Below are 17,610 nucleotides of genomic sequence, written 5' to 3'. Positions count from 1 at the left end.
CACTCCAGTCTACCTTGGACAGTACACATGAACGTTCCAGACTCTCCAGCTCTGCTTCGACGGCTGGACGGATCGCATAAGGTACCGGTCTGGCCTTAAAAAATATCGGGCTTGCATTTTCTTCAATTTTAATCGTCGCTGTCATGCCTTTTATTGTTCCGAGTCCTTGCTGGAACACTTCTTTCGCGTCAGTTAGGATCTTTGACAGTCGCCCAGGTGTGACGTCGTCATCCTTTTTGTCAGCCACAGCCAGTGCCTGTATGGAATGCCAATCCAGTTGTATTTTCCGGATCCATTCACGTCCCAGTAATGGTGGTCCTCCATCTTGCAATACATACATGTCTAGTTTTGGTGTTTCCTTACCGTTATATGACAACTCTTGCAAAGAACTTTGCATTTCTAAAGCACGGGCATTCCAAAGTGCTTCCCAGCCAATGAATGGCGTAGTCACTGCTATTCTGTAGGTAACCCCAGCAGTCAATGTGCACAGCAAGATCCCACAAGCAGCACTGAGGTGAATGACCAGTTAATCTGCTGTTGGTATTGGCTGAGGGAGAATTATGGGCCAGGAGACCGGAACAACTATACCCCTTCTATTAAACAGTGCCGTTGGGACCTTTTGCATCCACTTCACCACGCAGACAGTCTCGCTCTCATCCGAAAGACGGCACCTCCGACATTGCTGCACTCCTTCAGTACTAGCAGTGGAGTTTCAGCCTGGACCTTTGCGCTCAAATCGGGAGTGGGGCTCGTAACCCAGGACCTCCTGACTTAGAGGCAAGAGTGCTACCCACTGAGCCAAGCTGACACTAAATGCTAACTGTGCACCACTGTTCCTGTCACCCTACACCAGGGGGCACTTTTATCCACTTGTTGGGTTAACGGAGAGTAATATTGGGCGGGGGGTAAAACTGGCGGCCCACCTGATCCCGTGGGTTTCGCGCCCGTTGAGATAGGTTAACATTACCCTCCGGCCCTTACTCAGCACTTGTCCTGCTACCTCCGATAAACAGCAGAACAAAACAGAAAAAGTATTGAGTCGGCGAGCAATATATTCTTTTCATTTTTTTTTTTTTATTAATTGATGGGATGTGGGCGTCGCTGGCTAGGCCTGCATTTAGTGCCCATCCCTAATTGCCCTTGAGAAGATGGTGGTGAGCCGCCTTCTTGAACCGCTGCAGTCCATATGGTGTAGGTACACCCACAATGCTGTTAGGAAGGGAGTTCCAGGATATTGGCCCAGCGACAGTGAAGGAACGGCGATACAGGTCCAAGTCAGGATGGTGTGTGGCTTGGAGGGGAACTTGTAGGTGGTGATGTTCCCATGCGTCTGCTGCCCTTGTCCTTCTAAGTAGTAGAGGTCGCGGGTTTGGAAGATGCTGTTGAAGGAGCTTTGGCGAGTTGCTGCAGTGCATCTTGTAGATGGTACACACCGCAGCCACAGTGCGCCAGTGGTGGAGGGAGTGAATGTTGAAGGTGGTGGATGGAGTGCCAATCAAGCGGGCTGCTTTATCCTGGATGGTGTCGAGCTTCTTGAGTGTTGTTGGAGCTGCACTCATCCAGGCAAGTGGAGAGTATTCCATCACACTCCTGACTTGTGCCTTGTAGATGGTGGAAAGGCTTTGGGGAGTCAGGAGGTGAGACACTCGCCGCAGAATTCCCAGCTCTTGTAGCCACAGTATTTATATGGCTGGTCCAGTTCAGTTTCTGATCAATGGTAACCCCCAGGATGTTGATAGTGGGGGATTCAGCAATGGTAATGCCATTGAATGTCAAGGGGAGATGGCTAGAGTCTCGCTTGTTGGAGATGGTCATTGCCTGGCACTTGTGTGGTGCGAATGTTACTTGTCAGCCCAAGTCTGAATGTTGTCCAGGTCTTGCTGCATATGGATATGGACTGTGTCAGTATCTGACGAGTCTTGAATGGTGCTGAACAGTGTGCAATCATCAGCGAACATCCCCACTTCTGAACTTATGATGGAGGGAAAGTCATTGATGAAACAGCTGAAGATGTTTGGGCCTAGGACACTGCCCTGAGGAACTCCTGCAGTGATGTCATGTGATTGAGATGAATGACTTCCAACAACCACAGCCAACTTCAGTATTTGGTTGCCCATCAGGTATCCAAGGGACACCTCACTGGAGAGTGAGACAGCTAATAGAGAGCTGAGGACTGCACAGTCCGGTTATCTGGCGTCTAGATCTTTATATCTCCTCGTGGCCCCTGAGCTGGCTGGGGTCTTGTGATGAGCAGCAATCTCCTTCAACTCAATATTGGGAAGAATGAAGCCACTGTCTTCAGTCTCGGCCACAAATTCCGTCCCCTAGTCACCGACTCCATCCCTTCCTCTGGCAACTGTCTGAGGTTGAACCAGACTGTCATATTTGACCCTCAAATGAGCTTCCGACCACATATCCGCACCATTACTAAGACCGCCAACATCCACCTCTGTAATATCGCCCATCTCTGCCCCGCCTCAGCTCATCCGCTGCTGAAACCTTCATCAATGTGTAAGGGGTTTTCCTCGAGAGATTTCCCTGAGGTTCCTCTCTCTAGAGGCCTCTCTCTCTTGCACAGTAAAACCTTGAGTGGTTCGACCCACTCGCCCCTTAGATTCTATACTCTGGACTTAGGCGCAGGAACGACAATGTAGAGAAAACTCTTGTAGACCAAGTTTGATGAAACAAAATGAAATTTTATTGCATAAGGAAAATTATCAAATCAAATGCAAGCAGATAAGAGAGTACATGGGAGGGAAAAACACACAAACAAATCATAACGACACAGTACTAACTAAGGCAAATACAGGCATCTTATACTCTACAAAGATCATCATGAAATAAGGAAACACACGGAACATCGAGGGACAACAACTCATGTTAATTGTACCCTTAAATCCACCCCCTTATTAAACCTATCTAGATCTGATTGTGAAGGGCCAGAAACATGCTCACCAATCCCACTAGGAAGTGCAAGGTTTTGAAATCGAGTCTGTGTTTGGTCCTTTCAGGCGTTTTGTCTCCACGTGGATGGTGGAGCCCCTGCGAGCTGCGCCACACCTCTCTCCTGAGGTGGGGGTCGGGGGCGGCTGGACACCGGCGGGCCTGGATGTCGGCGGGGTCGAGGATCATCGGCTCGACCCTGGTTAGTGTTGTGTATGTAATAGGTATGTTACTTTAAACCTATGGCCAGGGCGGCACTACTTTGTAGGGCGTAGTGATACCGTAGTACCACTCCTGGCCATAGGGGTATAAATAGTACTGTGGGTACTGATCTCCCCTCAGTTTCCCGCCTGTTGGTATTAAGTAAAGACCTACTTTGAATCTTCCAAGCTGTCTCGTCATTATTGCATTAAGTATAGACACATACTTTATACTGGCGACGAGTAAGGTTCGAACTCACCAGTACATGGTGCAACAAAGGAACGGTAGCAGTATGGAGAGAGAAGGAGAGAGGCTTCTTACCAGCCAGCCTGCGGAGTCCAGCGTCGACCGAAGGAGGCCGCCCAGCACTCCGGGTTCGGGAGGAGCGGCAGCAACAGAGCGAGAGAGAGAGGGTTCCAGCGGAGGCTGCGGCAGCTGAGAGAAGAGGCTGAACGGGTGCTCCAGCCACGGGGCAAAAGTCCACCCAGGGCCGGGTAAACTGAAATCCTTCCCGGGGAACGGGAGCTGCAAGGGCCAGAACGGGCAGGCGATCTGGGGAACAAACAGAGCCACAAGGACTAGCGGGCCACGAGAGGGAAAGGTCGTTGTAAATAGCGGCGGTGGCAATAACGGGAGCTGCAAAGGCCAAAAATAACGACGCTGGAGAGAGGTCATTGACAGCAGAGGGAGAAAAGGCAGGAAAACGCCATCTAGTGGAGAAAGCGGGAAAAGTTTTTTTTTCTCTTCAAAAGTTTAAAATGGCTAAAGAAGGTTGTTTGTCAGCATTTGTTGAGGACACAGAAGAGTGGGATGCCTATATCGAAAGGCATGAACTTTATTGCATAGTAAACAAGGTGGAAGATGACCAAAAGGTAGCAACCTTATTAAATTTTATGGGGGCAAAAACATACGGTCTGCTGAGGAATCTTCTTACTCCAGAAAAGCCAGCAGACAAAACGTATGCCCAAATTGTTGATACGTTAAGGGAACATTTAAACCCTAAGCCACCATTTATAGTGGAAAGGTACCGCTTCTACAGACGCGACCAAAGGAATGATGAGTCGCAGGCAGCCTATTTAGCTGAGCTCAGAAGGTTGTCCAAACATTGCCAGTTTGGAGCCATATTGGCGGACGCGATCAGAGACAGATTGGTCTGTGGCATGTTAAATGAAAATACACGTAAACGGTTGCTAGCCAAGAAACAGCTCAGCCTAGATCAGGCGATTGAAATAGCATCGGACCACGAAGCAGCAGCACAGGGTGCTGCTCAAATACGACAAAACACAACCGGCTATGACACCCATGAGGTGACATTTCACAAAGGTAAATGCTACCGTTGTGGCAAAACCACCCACGACCAAAGTAATTGTTGGTTTTGTGATAAAATATGCTGGCAGTGTGGGAAAAAGGGGCATATAGCGAATGTTTGTCGGTCTGGTACGAAGCCCAATCGTGGGGGCAATCCGAGCAGTACCAAGGCAAGGACAAAAATACATAAGATGTCTGACAGTAGCTCAGATGAGTCACAGGAAGGCACAAAAGCAGAGCCTAAAGGTCTGGGATGTCTCAAGTTATATGGTGTAGACAAAACAGAGGACCACAGCACAATGTGGGTTAAAATGAAGGTAGCAGGCGTCAAAGTTAATATGGAGCTGGACACGGGTTCAGCCCTATCAGTAATTAATGAACAAGGTTATAACAGGCTGTTCAAATGCATTCCCTTAAAGGATACGGAAATTAAATTTAAAACATATACGGGACAAAAAGTTTACCCGAAGGGAAAAATGCAAGTAACAGTTAAATACAACGGCAGAAAAGTGCCAGGACTTTATTTATACGTCCTACCAAACGGTGGACCACCACTTTTGGGTAGGGAATGGATAAGAAAAATCCATTTCGACTGGAAGTCGATACACGAGTTAAAAGTAGAGACCACCACGGATGATACAACCATTACAAGCAGGCTGTCGAAACTATTGGCAAAAACGCCAGAGGTGTTCCAGCAAGGGCTGGGGACCTTAAAGGACATTAGAGCAAAAATAACTATTGCTCAAGACGCAAACCCCAAGTTTTGTAAGGCCAGACCGGTGCCTTATGCCATTCGGCCAGCGGTGGAAGCAGAACTGGATGCCTTAGAGAGTGCAGGTGTCCTTACAAAGATTGAGTGGAGCGAGTGGGCCATGCCCATCGTCCCAGTTATAAAGAAATCTGCAAATAACACACCGGGGGAACCAAAGAAGGTTCGCATTTGCGGGGATTTTAAGATAACTATTAACCCAGTCCTGCACACGGTACAGTATCCGCTGCCGCGGATAGAGGACATAATCGCATCGTTAGCTGGGGGTAGACACTTTACGAAGATTGACCTTTGTCAAGCTTATTTACAGATGGAGGTGGAGCAGGACTCGAAAAAGCTCCTAACGATTAACACACACAAGGGATTGTACCAGTACAATCGCCTGCTATTTGGTGTGGCGTCCGCCCCGGCAATATGGCAGAGGACCATGGAACAGGTCCTACAGGGCATTCCAGGAACGCAATGCTACCTGGATGACATCCTGGTGACAGGACAAACGGATAACGACCACCTCGCTAACCTGGAGCGAGTACTTCTGTGGTTACAACAATACGGACTCAGGGCGAACAAGCAGAAATGTGAGTTTTTCCAGGAACGTATCTCATACTGTGGTCACATTATTGATAAGGAAGGCCTGCATAAGTCCCCGGAAAAGATCGAGGCAGTAGTGAAGGCCCCGCCCCCTGAGAATGTATCTCAGTTATGATCATTCTTAGGCCTTATAAACTATTACCATAAGTTCCTCCCAAACTTATCGTCCATTTTACATCCACTAAATTCATTGCTGCAAAAGGGAGTCTCCTGGAATTGGGACGAAGCGTGTGAGGCTGCTTTTAAAAAGGGTAAACAACTCATTACATCAAAGGAAGTGCTCGCACACTTTGACCCAAAAATGCCAATGAGGTTGGCATGTGATGCCTCCCCGTACGGTATAGGGGCAGTGTTGTCACACAAATTTCCCAACGGGACGGAGAGGCCAATAGCATTTGCCTCAAGGTCGTTAACTACAGCTGAAAGAAACTATGCGCAAATCGACAGGGAGGCCCTCAGTCTGGTGTGGGGTGTAAAAAAATTCCACCACTACCTGCATGGGCAACGTTGCACACTACTGACGGATCGTCAACCGTTGGTGTCGATATTTAATCCAACAAAAGGGGTGCCCCTGATGACAGCCCAAAGGCTACAGAGATGGTCACTATTCTTAGGAGCACACCAGTACCTTATCGAATATAAGGGTACCAAACAGCATGGCAATGCGGATGGCCTGTCGCGGCTACCCTTGCCTGCCGAGATCGAAGAGATAGTACAGGACCCCGTGGAAATATATCATACGGCTGTTATGGAACACTTGGCCATCACCAGCCAATGTATCGAGCGGTAAACACGGAACGACCCGACATTGGCAAGGGTTTACGAATTAACCGTGAAAGGCTGGCCGGCGCAGGGTGACGCATCATTGCCGGCGTTTTCGGCAAGGAAGGACCAGTTGTCCGTCTGCCGGGGCACATTGATGTGCGGAGCCAGGGTGGTGGTCCCTCAAAAATTACAACATAAAGTGTTGCAGGACTTACACGAAGGTCATCTGGGGGGTGTCAAAATGAAAAGCCTCGCCAGAGCCTACGTCTGGTGGCCCGGCATTGACAGGGACATTGAGGAAGTAGCAAAAGCATGCCAAGGGTGCCAGATGGTACAGAACGTACCACCACAAGCCCCACTACATCCGTGGGAGTGGCCCTCAATGCCGTGGCAAAGGATCCACGTGGACTTCGCTGGCCCCTTCCTGGATGCGATGTTCCTTATTGTAGTGGACGCCCATTCAAAATGGCCGGAGGTCATAAAGATGTCATCAACGACAGCCGAAAAGACGGTCGCAGTCTTAAGGACCATTTTTGCCCGAAACGGGGTGCCCGAGCAAGTCTGTTCGGACAATGGGCCACAATTTGTGGCAGAAGAATTTCAAGCATTCCTAAAAAGGAATGGAGTGCGACATTATACGTCCGCACCATATCATCCGGCTACAAATGGGCTGGCAGAGCGATTTATACAGACTTTTAAAAAGGCCATCAAGGCGATGGGGGAGGAAAGGTTGCCACTACAACACAAGGTGGACAACTTCCTATTCGCATACCGTAATGCTGCACATACGGTGACCAACCAGGCCCCCGCCGTCATGTTCTTTAATAGAAGGTTAAGGTCTCGCCTTGAATTGCTCAGACCAAACATTCGGAGAGATGTGGAAAACCGAGTATTTCGTAGGGCTCCTGACAGACAGACACGGAGCTTCGAGGTGGGGCAGCAAGTGTTGGCCCGTGATTATAGGAATGAAAAGTGACGGTCTGGTACGATAAAGGCCCGCCAGGGACCCTTGATGTACACAGTTGAGACAGGGGAAGGCATAATCAGACGACATGCTGATCAACTTGTGGAGTCCAGAAACCCAACTGATTCACTACCTCAAACGTCTCAGCACATTGTTACAGCGGAATCACGGCCCAGCTCGTCGTTACAGAGGGCTCAGGATTGCGAGGAGTTCAGCACTCCAGTGATCTCCACGGCACAGGATGTGCCATCAGACACCGACGAGTCCAGCGATGAAGGGGTGACGGAAGTACCGCCACCTACACCGAGACCGACTAGAGAATGACGTTATCCTAGTCGAGACAGGAGGCCTCCTCAGAGACTGAATCTATAACATGTTTCTGTTTATATATATATAAGTAGACAACTCTTGATGTAAATATGTTATGTATATTGTGTTACCAAATGTTATTAGCCCTAGTTATGGGGCATCTATTGACTTAATTGCACGGGTACGTTTTAATTAAAAGGGGAGGAATGTTGTGTATGTAATAGGTATGTTACTTTAAACCTATGGCCAGGGCAGCACTACTTTGTAGGGCGTAGTGATACCGTAGTACCACTCCTGGCCATAGGGGTATAAATAGTACTGTGGGTACTGATCTCCCCTCAGTTTCCCGCCTGTTGGTATTAAGTAAAGACCTACGTTGAATCTTCCAAGTTGTCTCGTCATTATTGCATTAAGTATAGACACATACTTTATAGTTAGAGGAGCCTTGGGCTGGCTCCCATCGCTTCTTCAGGTTCCTTTCCTCTCTTCTACCGAGCCGTGGTGGCTGGAAGGTTTCTTTGCTTGGGACCTTTATTTTTTTGTTTCTTCTCCCAAGTTGGGTCGATGGCCCTTCGTTCCGGTGGCGGCCCGGGGGCGGTCGATGATCTCCCAATGTGTTTCCCCGGGGCGGAACGCTGGTTTCGAGACGGCCTTTTCGATGTTGGCTTTCTTCTTCCTCCTGCGAGTGCCTCTTTCTTCTTCTGGGTGTCCGGATTCAAACTGTGTGTCTGAGCTCAAGCTGCAGGCTTGCAACTGTGTTCCAGCTCGACTCTCCTTGTGACTGTCCAAGCTTGCTTCTGCCTTCAACCCGTGTGTCTGTGTTCAAGCTCAAGCCTGCTTGTCCTCCAGCTGCCAGCTTGCTGTACCTCTCCCAGCTCGCTTCAACTGCCGAAAAAGTCTTCCAGATATACCTTTCTTCCAGAGGCTTCACTTCCCACCCAAAATCAGGTTAGTCTTTGTTTTATTCTTGGCGGGCTGCGAGCACAGTGGGGTAGCCATTATATTTTAAAATGTCTTAAACGGCTGGTAACAGGCCCATCTCTGGTCTGGAATTACCTTCATTGTTTTTAATGGCCTGCTGATCTCGTTATCTAGTCCTGGGTGCAGTTCTCATGAATATGAAATTGTCCCCTTTTGTCTGGGGCAACATTTTGATGGCCTCTGTCTCCAGGCCGATCTTGACTAGACCTGCATCTAATCCATATGCATATGTGTGGGTCTAGTTTCGTTCTCTCAGAAACGGCTTCCAGAACTTACTGTGGGTTGAATCCACAAATCTGTCCCAATAAGCTGGTCACATGGTATGGCGGCCATTTTGTATGCCCCTTTTTCTGGGCTTCTTTTAAAACAGTCTTTAAAATCATGACCTCTTCTGCCATTTGACCCTTATTAATATAAAGTCCAATTTTGTGAATCCTACACATGCCTTTGTTACCTATAGACTTGACTATTCCAACACACTCCTGGCTGGCCTCCCACATTCTACCCTACGTAAACTTGAGCTCATCCAAAACTCGGCTGCCAGTGTGCGAACTCGCACCAAGTCCCGTTCACCCATCTCCCCTGTGCTCGCTGACCTACATTGGCTCCCGGTTAAGCAATGCCTTGATTTCAAAATTCTCATCCTTGTTTTCAAATCTCTCCATGGCCTCACCCCCTTCCCATCTCTGTAATCTCTTTCAGCCCCACAACCCCCCGAGCTCCTTAAAACCTAATTCTTCGACCAAGCTTTTGGTCACCTGTCCTAATATTGCCTTATGTGGCTCGGTGTCAAATTATGATCACGCTCCTGTGCAGCGCCTTGGGACATTTTACTGCATTAAAGGCGCTATATAAATACAAGTTGTTGTGATTTACACTGGGTGGGTGTGGTATCTTGAGGTGGCCATAGATGGAGACAGACACAGGTTAACTCCTTAACATGGTTTAATCAACACTTGCACATAAAAGCTTCTGCCATGAGGCAGCAAAAACAAAGAGTACAACCTGTATGTGTGGAGTTTGCACATTCTCCCCGTGTTTGCGTGGGTTTTCTCCGGGTGCTCCGGTTTCCTCCCACAGTCCAAAGATGTGCGAGTTAGGTTGATTGGCTATGATAAATTGACCCTTAGTGTTAGGGGGATTAAATACGTGGGGTTACAGGGATAGGGTGGGATATGTGTTGGTGTAGGGGTTACGGGGATCGGGTGGGATATGTGTCGGTGCAGGCTCGATGGGCCAAAATGGCCTCTATCTGCACTGTGGGGTTTCTGTGATTCTGTGAACCAGTACAGATCAGACTTAACTCAGGAGAGCAATTGCCACAGCACCACCTGGTGGATCAGGTTACTCATAACCTCCCAGGTTACTACACTCCTCCCCCCTTAAGATTGCCGTATGCAATTCTTAAACAATAACCCTTACTAGGTACTACGTTTTAATTAACCAGTATGCTCTAACCATGGTTAACCCCTGACTAATTTAACAGGTTTGTATAAGTCTTTCTGGTTGCTTGCGAATCCTTTGTGAACGTCTTAATTCCACTTGTGGTGGATTCTCAGATTCATTCGCACTTGAGATTGGAGTAGTCTCTGATGTTGGTTTTACTCTGTCCCGCTGTGGCCTGGCAGTACCAGTGTCCACTGGCACCTTATAAGCCGTGCTGGGCCCTGGAACAGCCTCCTCTACTGCCCTTTGTTCCATCTGAGGCAGTTCCCCCTGCTGCCGGCTGAAAAGCTGATCCACATGCCGACAAACCCCTCGACCATCCCCTAGTAACACGGAGTACGACACAGGTCCTGTAATGTCCTGGATTAGTCCTGGTATCCATTTAGGTCCATAACCGAAGTTCCGGGTGTACACAGAGTCCCCTATGGCAAAATGGCGAGCTTTAGTATATTTGTCATGGTACGCTTTTTGCTTTGTTTGTTTTGTCTCAGCCTTGCTTTTGAGATCTGGGTGTATCAGGTCTAACGTGCACCGCAACTTTCTCCCCATCATCAACTCAGCCGGAGAAAGCCCCGTGGTAGCTTGGGGTGTTATACGATAACTAAACAAGGCTCTATTGAGCTTGGTCTCCAGGGTGTCACCTGAGCTCTTCCTCATGAGCTCCTTAAAAGTCTGCACGGCTCGCTCGGCTAACCCATTTGAGGCTGGGTGATATGGAGCCGAGGTGACATGTGTGATTCCATTCCTTACCATGAATTCTTTGCACCCTTCACTAACAAAACACTGTGCATTGTCGGATACAATCATTTCTGGAATACCATGTGTGCTGAAGCTGTTCCTGAGACAATTCAGTGTGGCATCAGTCGTTGCAGAGCTCACTGGATAAACGTCGATCCACTTTGAGTGAGCGTCAACCAGCACCAAAAACATTTTGCCTATAAAAGGTCCCGCATAGTCATTGTGAATTCTCCTCCAGGGTTTGCTCCATTTCTCCTTGCTCATACTGTTTAAGTCCTTAATGTCCTTGTTAGCCATCTCCATGGCTTGTGCTTTTTTAAGTGCCGTCTCAAACGTTAATCCTTCTTCTGACAGCAACCTTTGCTGTATACTGTTGTCGTTAACTCCGCATACTAGTCTGTCCCTTAACATGACTGTGAGCGCATTTCCAAAATTACACTCCTGTGCGAGCTTCCGAAGCTCCTCCACATACTCAGTAACGCTTTTTTCCGGCCTCCTAATCCTCGAATTGAATTTCCATCTCTGTACTATTTCACTAGGTTTCGGATTGAAATGATTCTTCAGTAGACTCACCAACTCGTCAAATGATTTTTCTCCTGGCCGCTCCGGGCTCAGCAGATTCCTCATCCGTGTATAGGTTTGCGCTCCCACACAACTCAGTAAAATGGCCCTTTTCTTTTCAGCACTGTCCACCTCGTTTGCCATAAAGAAATGGCTCAGTATTTCACAATACTCCTCCCAAGACTGCGACTTGCTGTCAAAAGGTGCCACGGAGCCTACCGTTCCTGCCATCCTTGGAGTCCGGTCACTTCAGCCAAAAAATCAAACTCCGTTTCGACTCCCGCGGCCTAGCCTCGTGCTTTTCCGACTAGTTTGCTAACCAACCCGAGCACCTCTTCCGAATACTCCAAAACTCTTCCGTCCTTTATTCTCGTCGCCATATGTGGTATCTTGAGGTGGCCATAGATGGAGACGGACACAGGTTAACTCCTTAACATGGTTTAATCAACACCTGCACATAAAAGCTTTGCATGAGGCAGCAAAAACAAAGAGGACAACCAGTACAGATCAGACTTAACTCAGGAGAGCAATTGCCACAGCACCACCTGGTGGATCAGGTTACTCATAACCTCCCAGGTTACTACAGTGGGTCCTGGTCATTTCGGAGTGTGAGAGATTCCATGGTTTAGGTCACAAAGTGAACATTTGGTTTATGTTTGAAAGCTGCATCCTTGTAATAAACTCACCCACAGCAACCACCAGCGTCTTGTACTGACATCCTCGCTTTGGGGCCTGGTTACTATTTGCTCACAGGCTGGACAGGCGTTCCCAGAACCAATGCCCTCATTGTTGCCCGTGGGGAGGAAGTGCCCTGAGAGAGTAACGAGAGAGGGTGTGAGGGGGAGGGGGTAATGAGAGAGGGGGAGGGGGTTAATGAGAAAGGGTGTGAGGGGGAGGGGGTAATGAGAGAGGGTGTGAGGGGAGGGGGGTAATGAGAGAGGGTGTGAGGGGGAGGGGGGTAATGAGAGAGGGGGAGGGGAGGGGGTAACAAGAGAGGGTGTGAGGGGGGAGGGGGTAACGAGAGAGGGTGTGAGGGGGAGGGGGGAGTGAGAGAGGGGGGGAGGGGGAGGGGGTAACGAGAGAGGGGGTAACGAGAGAGGGTGTGAGGGGGAGGGGGAGTGAGAGAGGGTGTGAGGGGGAGGGGGGTAAAGAGAGAGGGGGAGGGGTAACGAGAGAGGGGGAGGGGGAGGGGGTAACGAGAGAGGGTGTGAGGGGGGAGGGGGGAGTGAGAGAGGGTGTGAGGGGGAGGGGGTAACAAGAGAGGGTGTGAGGGGGAGGGGTAATGAGAGGGTGTGAGGGGGAGGGGGTTAACGAGAGAGGGTGTGAGGGGGAGGGGGGAGCGAGAGGGTGTGAGGGGGAGGGGGTAACGAGAGAGGGTGTGAGGGGGAGGGGGAGCGAGAGGGTGTGAGGGGGAGGGGGTAACGAGAGAGGGTGTGAGGGGGAGGGGGAGCGAGAGGGTGTGAGGGGGAGGGGGTAACGAGAGAGGGTGTGAGGGGGAGGGGGGAGTGAGAGAGGGTGTGAGGGGGAGGGGGTAACGAGAGAGGGTGTGAGGGGGAGGGGGTAACGAGAGAGGGTGTGAGGGGGAGGGAGGAGTGAGAGAGGGACTGGGACAGGAGAGAATTGTGTCAGGTTGAATACTAAATGCTAGTTTCTCTTTTTTAGTTTTTAAATAGTTAAACTCTACTAATTGTGAAATATGAAAGTGCTTAAAGTGAACCAGGAACAATCATCTTTAATGTAAAATGTACGATTTTGGGGAGTCCTGACTGTTAGTGACCGAATATTTGCGATTGATGAGCCTGTAACCAGGGCTTTCCTCCTCAGGACTGTTCTTGAGCTGTCCCGATTTTGTGGGAAGTGCTGTCAGCTCTGGCTGGTTTCACAGTTTGTCGGTGTGGAGCCGAAGTGGAGACTCTCCCGTGAATCCTCCTTGGCTTTTGGCTCCTCCCCAAGTGGACCCGGGAGCAACGCCCTCTGGTTCCAGTTCATGGTTAACAGATGGGGCCACATTCAAAAGCTTTGTTGGTCCAGAGAGTTTATTGGGCATCAGCGGAATGACGATATCCGCAGTGTGATGTATCCACCTTTTAAATCTATCGGAACATTTAGGGGCTGCAGTTTAACCATCACCTACTGTCACTCACATGAGTGTGAATAAGGGGAATTTTAACTGGGAGTGGGGTTTCAGGCGGGGGTGGGGGCAGGGCAGAGCAGGGAGGTGATTGGGTAGGGCGGGGCGGGGTGGGCACGGCGGGGGGTAGGGCGGGGTGGGGGTGGGGTGGGGGGGTTGGGCAGGGTGGGCGGGGATTGGGCTGGGTGGGGGGGGGAGGGTGGTAGGGTGGGGGATAGGGTGGGGGATGGGCAGGGCAGGCGGGGCAGCGGTAAATGCACCTGATCTTGGCAGTGTGAGGTCTGGGTGATTTTAACACAACTGGCCACCAGAATGGGGCGGAAGCGGGATCTGGCGGGCTGGGGTTCAGGAAGGTTCACTGGCAAGAAGGTAAATCGCGAGCTGGGACTCGCGGGAGGGATGAGGGGTGGTGGGGCGGAGTCTGGGTAGAGGAGCTCTGAAGTTTCCTTGATGTTCTGCTCCTGCTCCTTGCGGCCCCACACAGGAAAGTAAAAATAACAGAATCTTAAATGATCTTCCCTGTCTTCACCTGAAGAAAGAAAGAACTTGCATTTCTATAGCGCCTTTCATGACCTCAGGACGTCCCAAAGCGCTTTACAGCCAATGAAGTATTTATGAAGTGTAGTCACTGTTGTAATGCGGGAAATGCGGCAGCCAATTTGCACATAGCAAAGCTCCCAATGTGAGAATGACCAGATAATCTCTTCTTTGAATTACATCCACCTGAGAGGGCAGACATTTAAGGCAGTTTAACCGTCTCATCCAAAAGTCGGCACCTCCGACAGTGCAGCACTCCTCAGCACTGCACTGGAGTGTCAGCCTGGGTTTATGCGCTACAAGGGCAGCACGGTGGCATAGTGGTTAGCACTGTTGTCCACAGCGCCAGGGAGACCCGGGTTCGAATCCGGCCTCGGGTGACTGTCTGTGTGGAGTTTGCACATTCTCCCCGTGTTTGCGTGGGTTTCCTCCGGGTGCTCCGGTTTCCTCCCACAGTCCAAAAATGTGCGGGTTAGGTTGATTGGCTATGATAAATTGACCCTTAGTGTTAGGGGGATTAAATACGTGGGGTTACGGGAATCGGGTGAGATGTGTGTCGGTGCAGGCTCGATGGGCCAAAATGGCCTCTATCTGCACTGTGGGGTTTCTGTGATTCTGTGATTTCTGTGAAGTCTCTGGAGTGGGACTTGAACCCACAACCCTTCTGACTCAGAGGCAAGAGTGCTGCCCACCTGAGCCACGGAAACGCGACGTAGTTTCTCTCCGTCAGGCCAGAGTTAAAATTGCAGTCGGGGCAGTAGAAGCGGGTTAAAATGGTAGACGGCGGGACATCAGCGGGTACGTCACCCGATGATTCTAACGGCCTAGCTGCCAGGTTCCTCCGGGAGAGTCGGGTTATAACCGCCCGGAGTTGTTGTTCCACTGCACTGTGTGAATGTGACTGGAGAGCGAGAAGACTCCTGGGGGTGATAAAGCCTCGCTTTGTGGCTAACTCCTCTTCTCCTTCTGTGAAGGACCATCCGTTCCTGCAGCAAACAAGATGGTGAAAGACGGCATGGTGACCAACAGGGAAAGGAAGAAATCAAGATGAAAGACAGGAACTCAGTACGTTTCCACACTTCAAGGAAACCCCATAATTCTGCCAGTAAACAGGAACACATTTTTAGGAGGGATTTTAAATGTTGAATAAAGAGCATCATTTGAAGTTTTAGTTAATATGACCATCAGATTGGGGGCAGAATTGCCGAATGTTGACTCCCAGGGCAAATCACCAATCACAGCTGTGTTCCACACCACTTTCATAGGAACATAGTTACAGGGAGGGCCATTCAGCCCCTCGAGCGTGTTGTGCCATTCTATTAGGATCTTGGCTGATCTGCACCCTCAACTCCATTTTCCTGCATTTACTCCATGCCCCTTCATACTCTTACCCAGCATAATCCAGCCACCTCTGTCTTGAAAGCTCCAATGGTCCCCCAGCATCCACAGCCCTTTGCGGGAGAGAGTTCCAGCTTTCCACTCCCCTCTCGTTTCCATCCAATTGTGTGGGCCATTCCCCTGGAAAGGATCCTCGTCCACTGGCACAGTTATCAGGAAGAGGCAGGGGAGCTATCCCACTATACCCAATGATCTATGGAGGGCACATCACGGGGAGGTGGGGGGGGGGGGCGCTCCGCCTGATTCCCAAGGTGTATCCCAGTGGGCCAGGCTCCGTACTGGGAGTCTGCATTCGGAAAATTGTCTCCGCAATTTCTAAATTGATTGATGGGCTTTCAACATCTACCCTTTCGCCCCACAACACTGACTGGAGTGCGGGTCTCATGGCACTCAATCCCTCACCCAAGTGGCCATCCTTAATGTGTGTGCCTTGGCCGTGAGAGTGGCTGCAGGCCATTCCGTCATGGGGGCTGTCACTGGAACGCCAGGCCTTGCGCTCGGGCAGGTCAGGTGGTTGTGGTCACCTGGCTGCTGCTTTCTCTCTGTGCTTGTCCCACAGGCTTAGCCCTCTTCAATTCACATTCTTCCCTCTTGTGCCTCCCAACAGAAGTCCTGCTCCTATCTTCTATGTTTCTATAGCAAGGGACAGGGTAATGAATTTGGATGATCAGCCATGATCTCATTGAATGGCGGAGCAGGCTCGAGGGGCCGAATGGCTACTCCTGCTCCTATCTTCTATGTTTCTATGTTAAGTCCGTTACTCTGGTCACGCCCAAACATGGGGGAGGTACTTTTCAAACAATGTCCCTATATTTTGAACCAGATTTACTTATTTTTTGATGGTTGTTAAAGCATTGTCAAACCGTCACTGGCAGGGGGGGTCAGTAACCAGAGGATAATCAGCAGGGGGGCGGGGGGGGTGAGGAGAATTTATTTACACAGCGAGTTGTTGTGATCTGGAATGCACCGTCTGAAAGGGCGGTGGAAGCAGATTCAATAGTGACTTTCAAAAGGTAATTGGATAAATACATGAAGGGAGAAAATTGCAGGGCTACGGGGAAGAACAGGGGGGAGTGGGACCAGCTGAAGAGCTCTTTCAAAGAGCCGGCACAGACTCGATGGCCGAATGGCCTCTTTCTGTGCTGTAAGATTCTTTGATTTCTATGCGACACTTGCACTGGGGCACTGGGCAGTGACCAGGAGTGGGAATCCCGGCCGAATCTTCTCCGAGTGCTGAGGCCAACTACAGTGCATTGAACCAGTGTCAGTCAGTAATAGTTTAGCATCGCAAACAGCAAACTCACTGAATATAGCATTATAGCATCTTAGTCAAGAACCTCGGAGAGGTTTCTGAGGCGTGTAAGTACAGCAATCGCCAGGGCGTGCTAAAATAAACCGAAACACAGGTTCAGAAATGCCTTGGCGTTCAATGTTGCAGTTAGATCTCGGACATTTCTGTTATTTTTATAGACCCATTCCTGTATTCCTCTGGGATCTTTCTTTTCTGGTTTTTTATTCTTGTGCTCCTGAGGGTGAGAGATGTTAGTGCTGGGGAATGGAATGCTTTGACCAGTGTGATATTTGATCTATTCCCTACACCAGCTATCCTGTCGCCTCTCTGAGTCAGAGCATCATTAGTGTCGAATTCGGCACAGTTACAGCTGGAGCCCATGACTAGCCAGACCTGGACTGAGACAGGGACTGAGGCTGCACAAACTGCACACACAGCCCCGCAGCCCGCAGATACAGGGGCTCTCAGCCCAACAGTCTGGCCTGGATTCGAGGCCAGTGTCTAACCCAGTGCCCCGCTCCCCAACACCCAGTGGCCTCCCCCCACTCCCCTCCCCACTCTCCCTCCCCCACTCCCCTCCCACTCCCCTCCCCCCTCTACCTCTCCTTCTCCCACTCCCCATCCCCACTCCCCCACTCCCCCTCCCAATCCCGACTTCCCCATTCCCTCTCCCCCAG

The 17,610-nt window shown here is 50.1% G+C and overlaps 1 protein-coding gene across 2 annotated transcripts in view; it reads left to right on the top strand.

Annotated features, from left to right (window-relative positions):
- Positions 1 to 17,610, top strand: part of LOC147097560 (uncharacterized) — a 114,811-nt gene that overhangs the window by 23,851 nt on the left and 73,350 nt on the right. Inside the window, exon 2 of one of the 2 annotated variants that reach the window (XM_085971514.1) lies at positions 15,237 to 15,310. In XM_085971514.1, coding sequence (XP_085827640.1) covers positions 15,292 to 15,310 — 19 coding nt within the window. In that variant the 5' untranslated portion in view covers positions 15,237 to 15,291. Of the gene's footprint in view, positions 1 to 15,218; positions 15,311 to 17,610 lie in introns of both variants that reach the window. The other variant, XM_085971512.1, reaches the window with a different exon arrangement.

The sequence above is a fragment of the Somniosus microcephalus genome, chromosome 31 (genome assembly GCF_052327205.1).
Source record: "Somniosus microcephalus isolate GS21.2 chromosome 31, FLI_Smic_1.0, whole genome shotgun sequence".
In the NCBI taxonomy this organism is placed as follows: Eukaryota; Metazoa; Chordata; class Chondrichthyes; order Squaliformes; family Somniosidae; genus Somniosus; species Somniosus microcephalus.
This window is presented reverse-complemented; position numbering and strand designations above follow the sequence as displayed.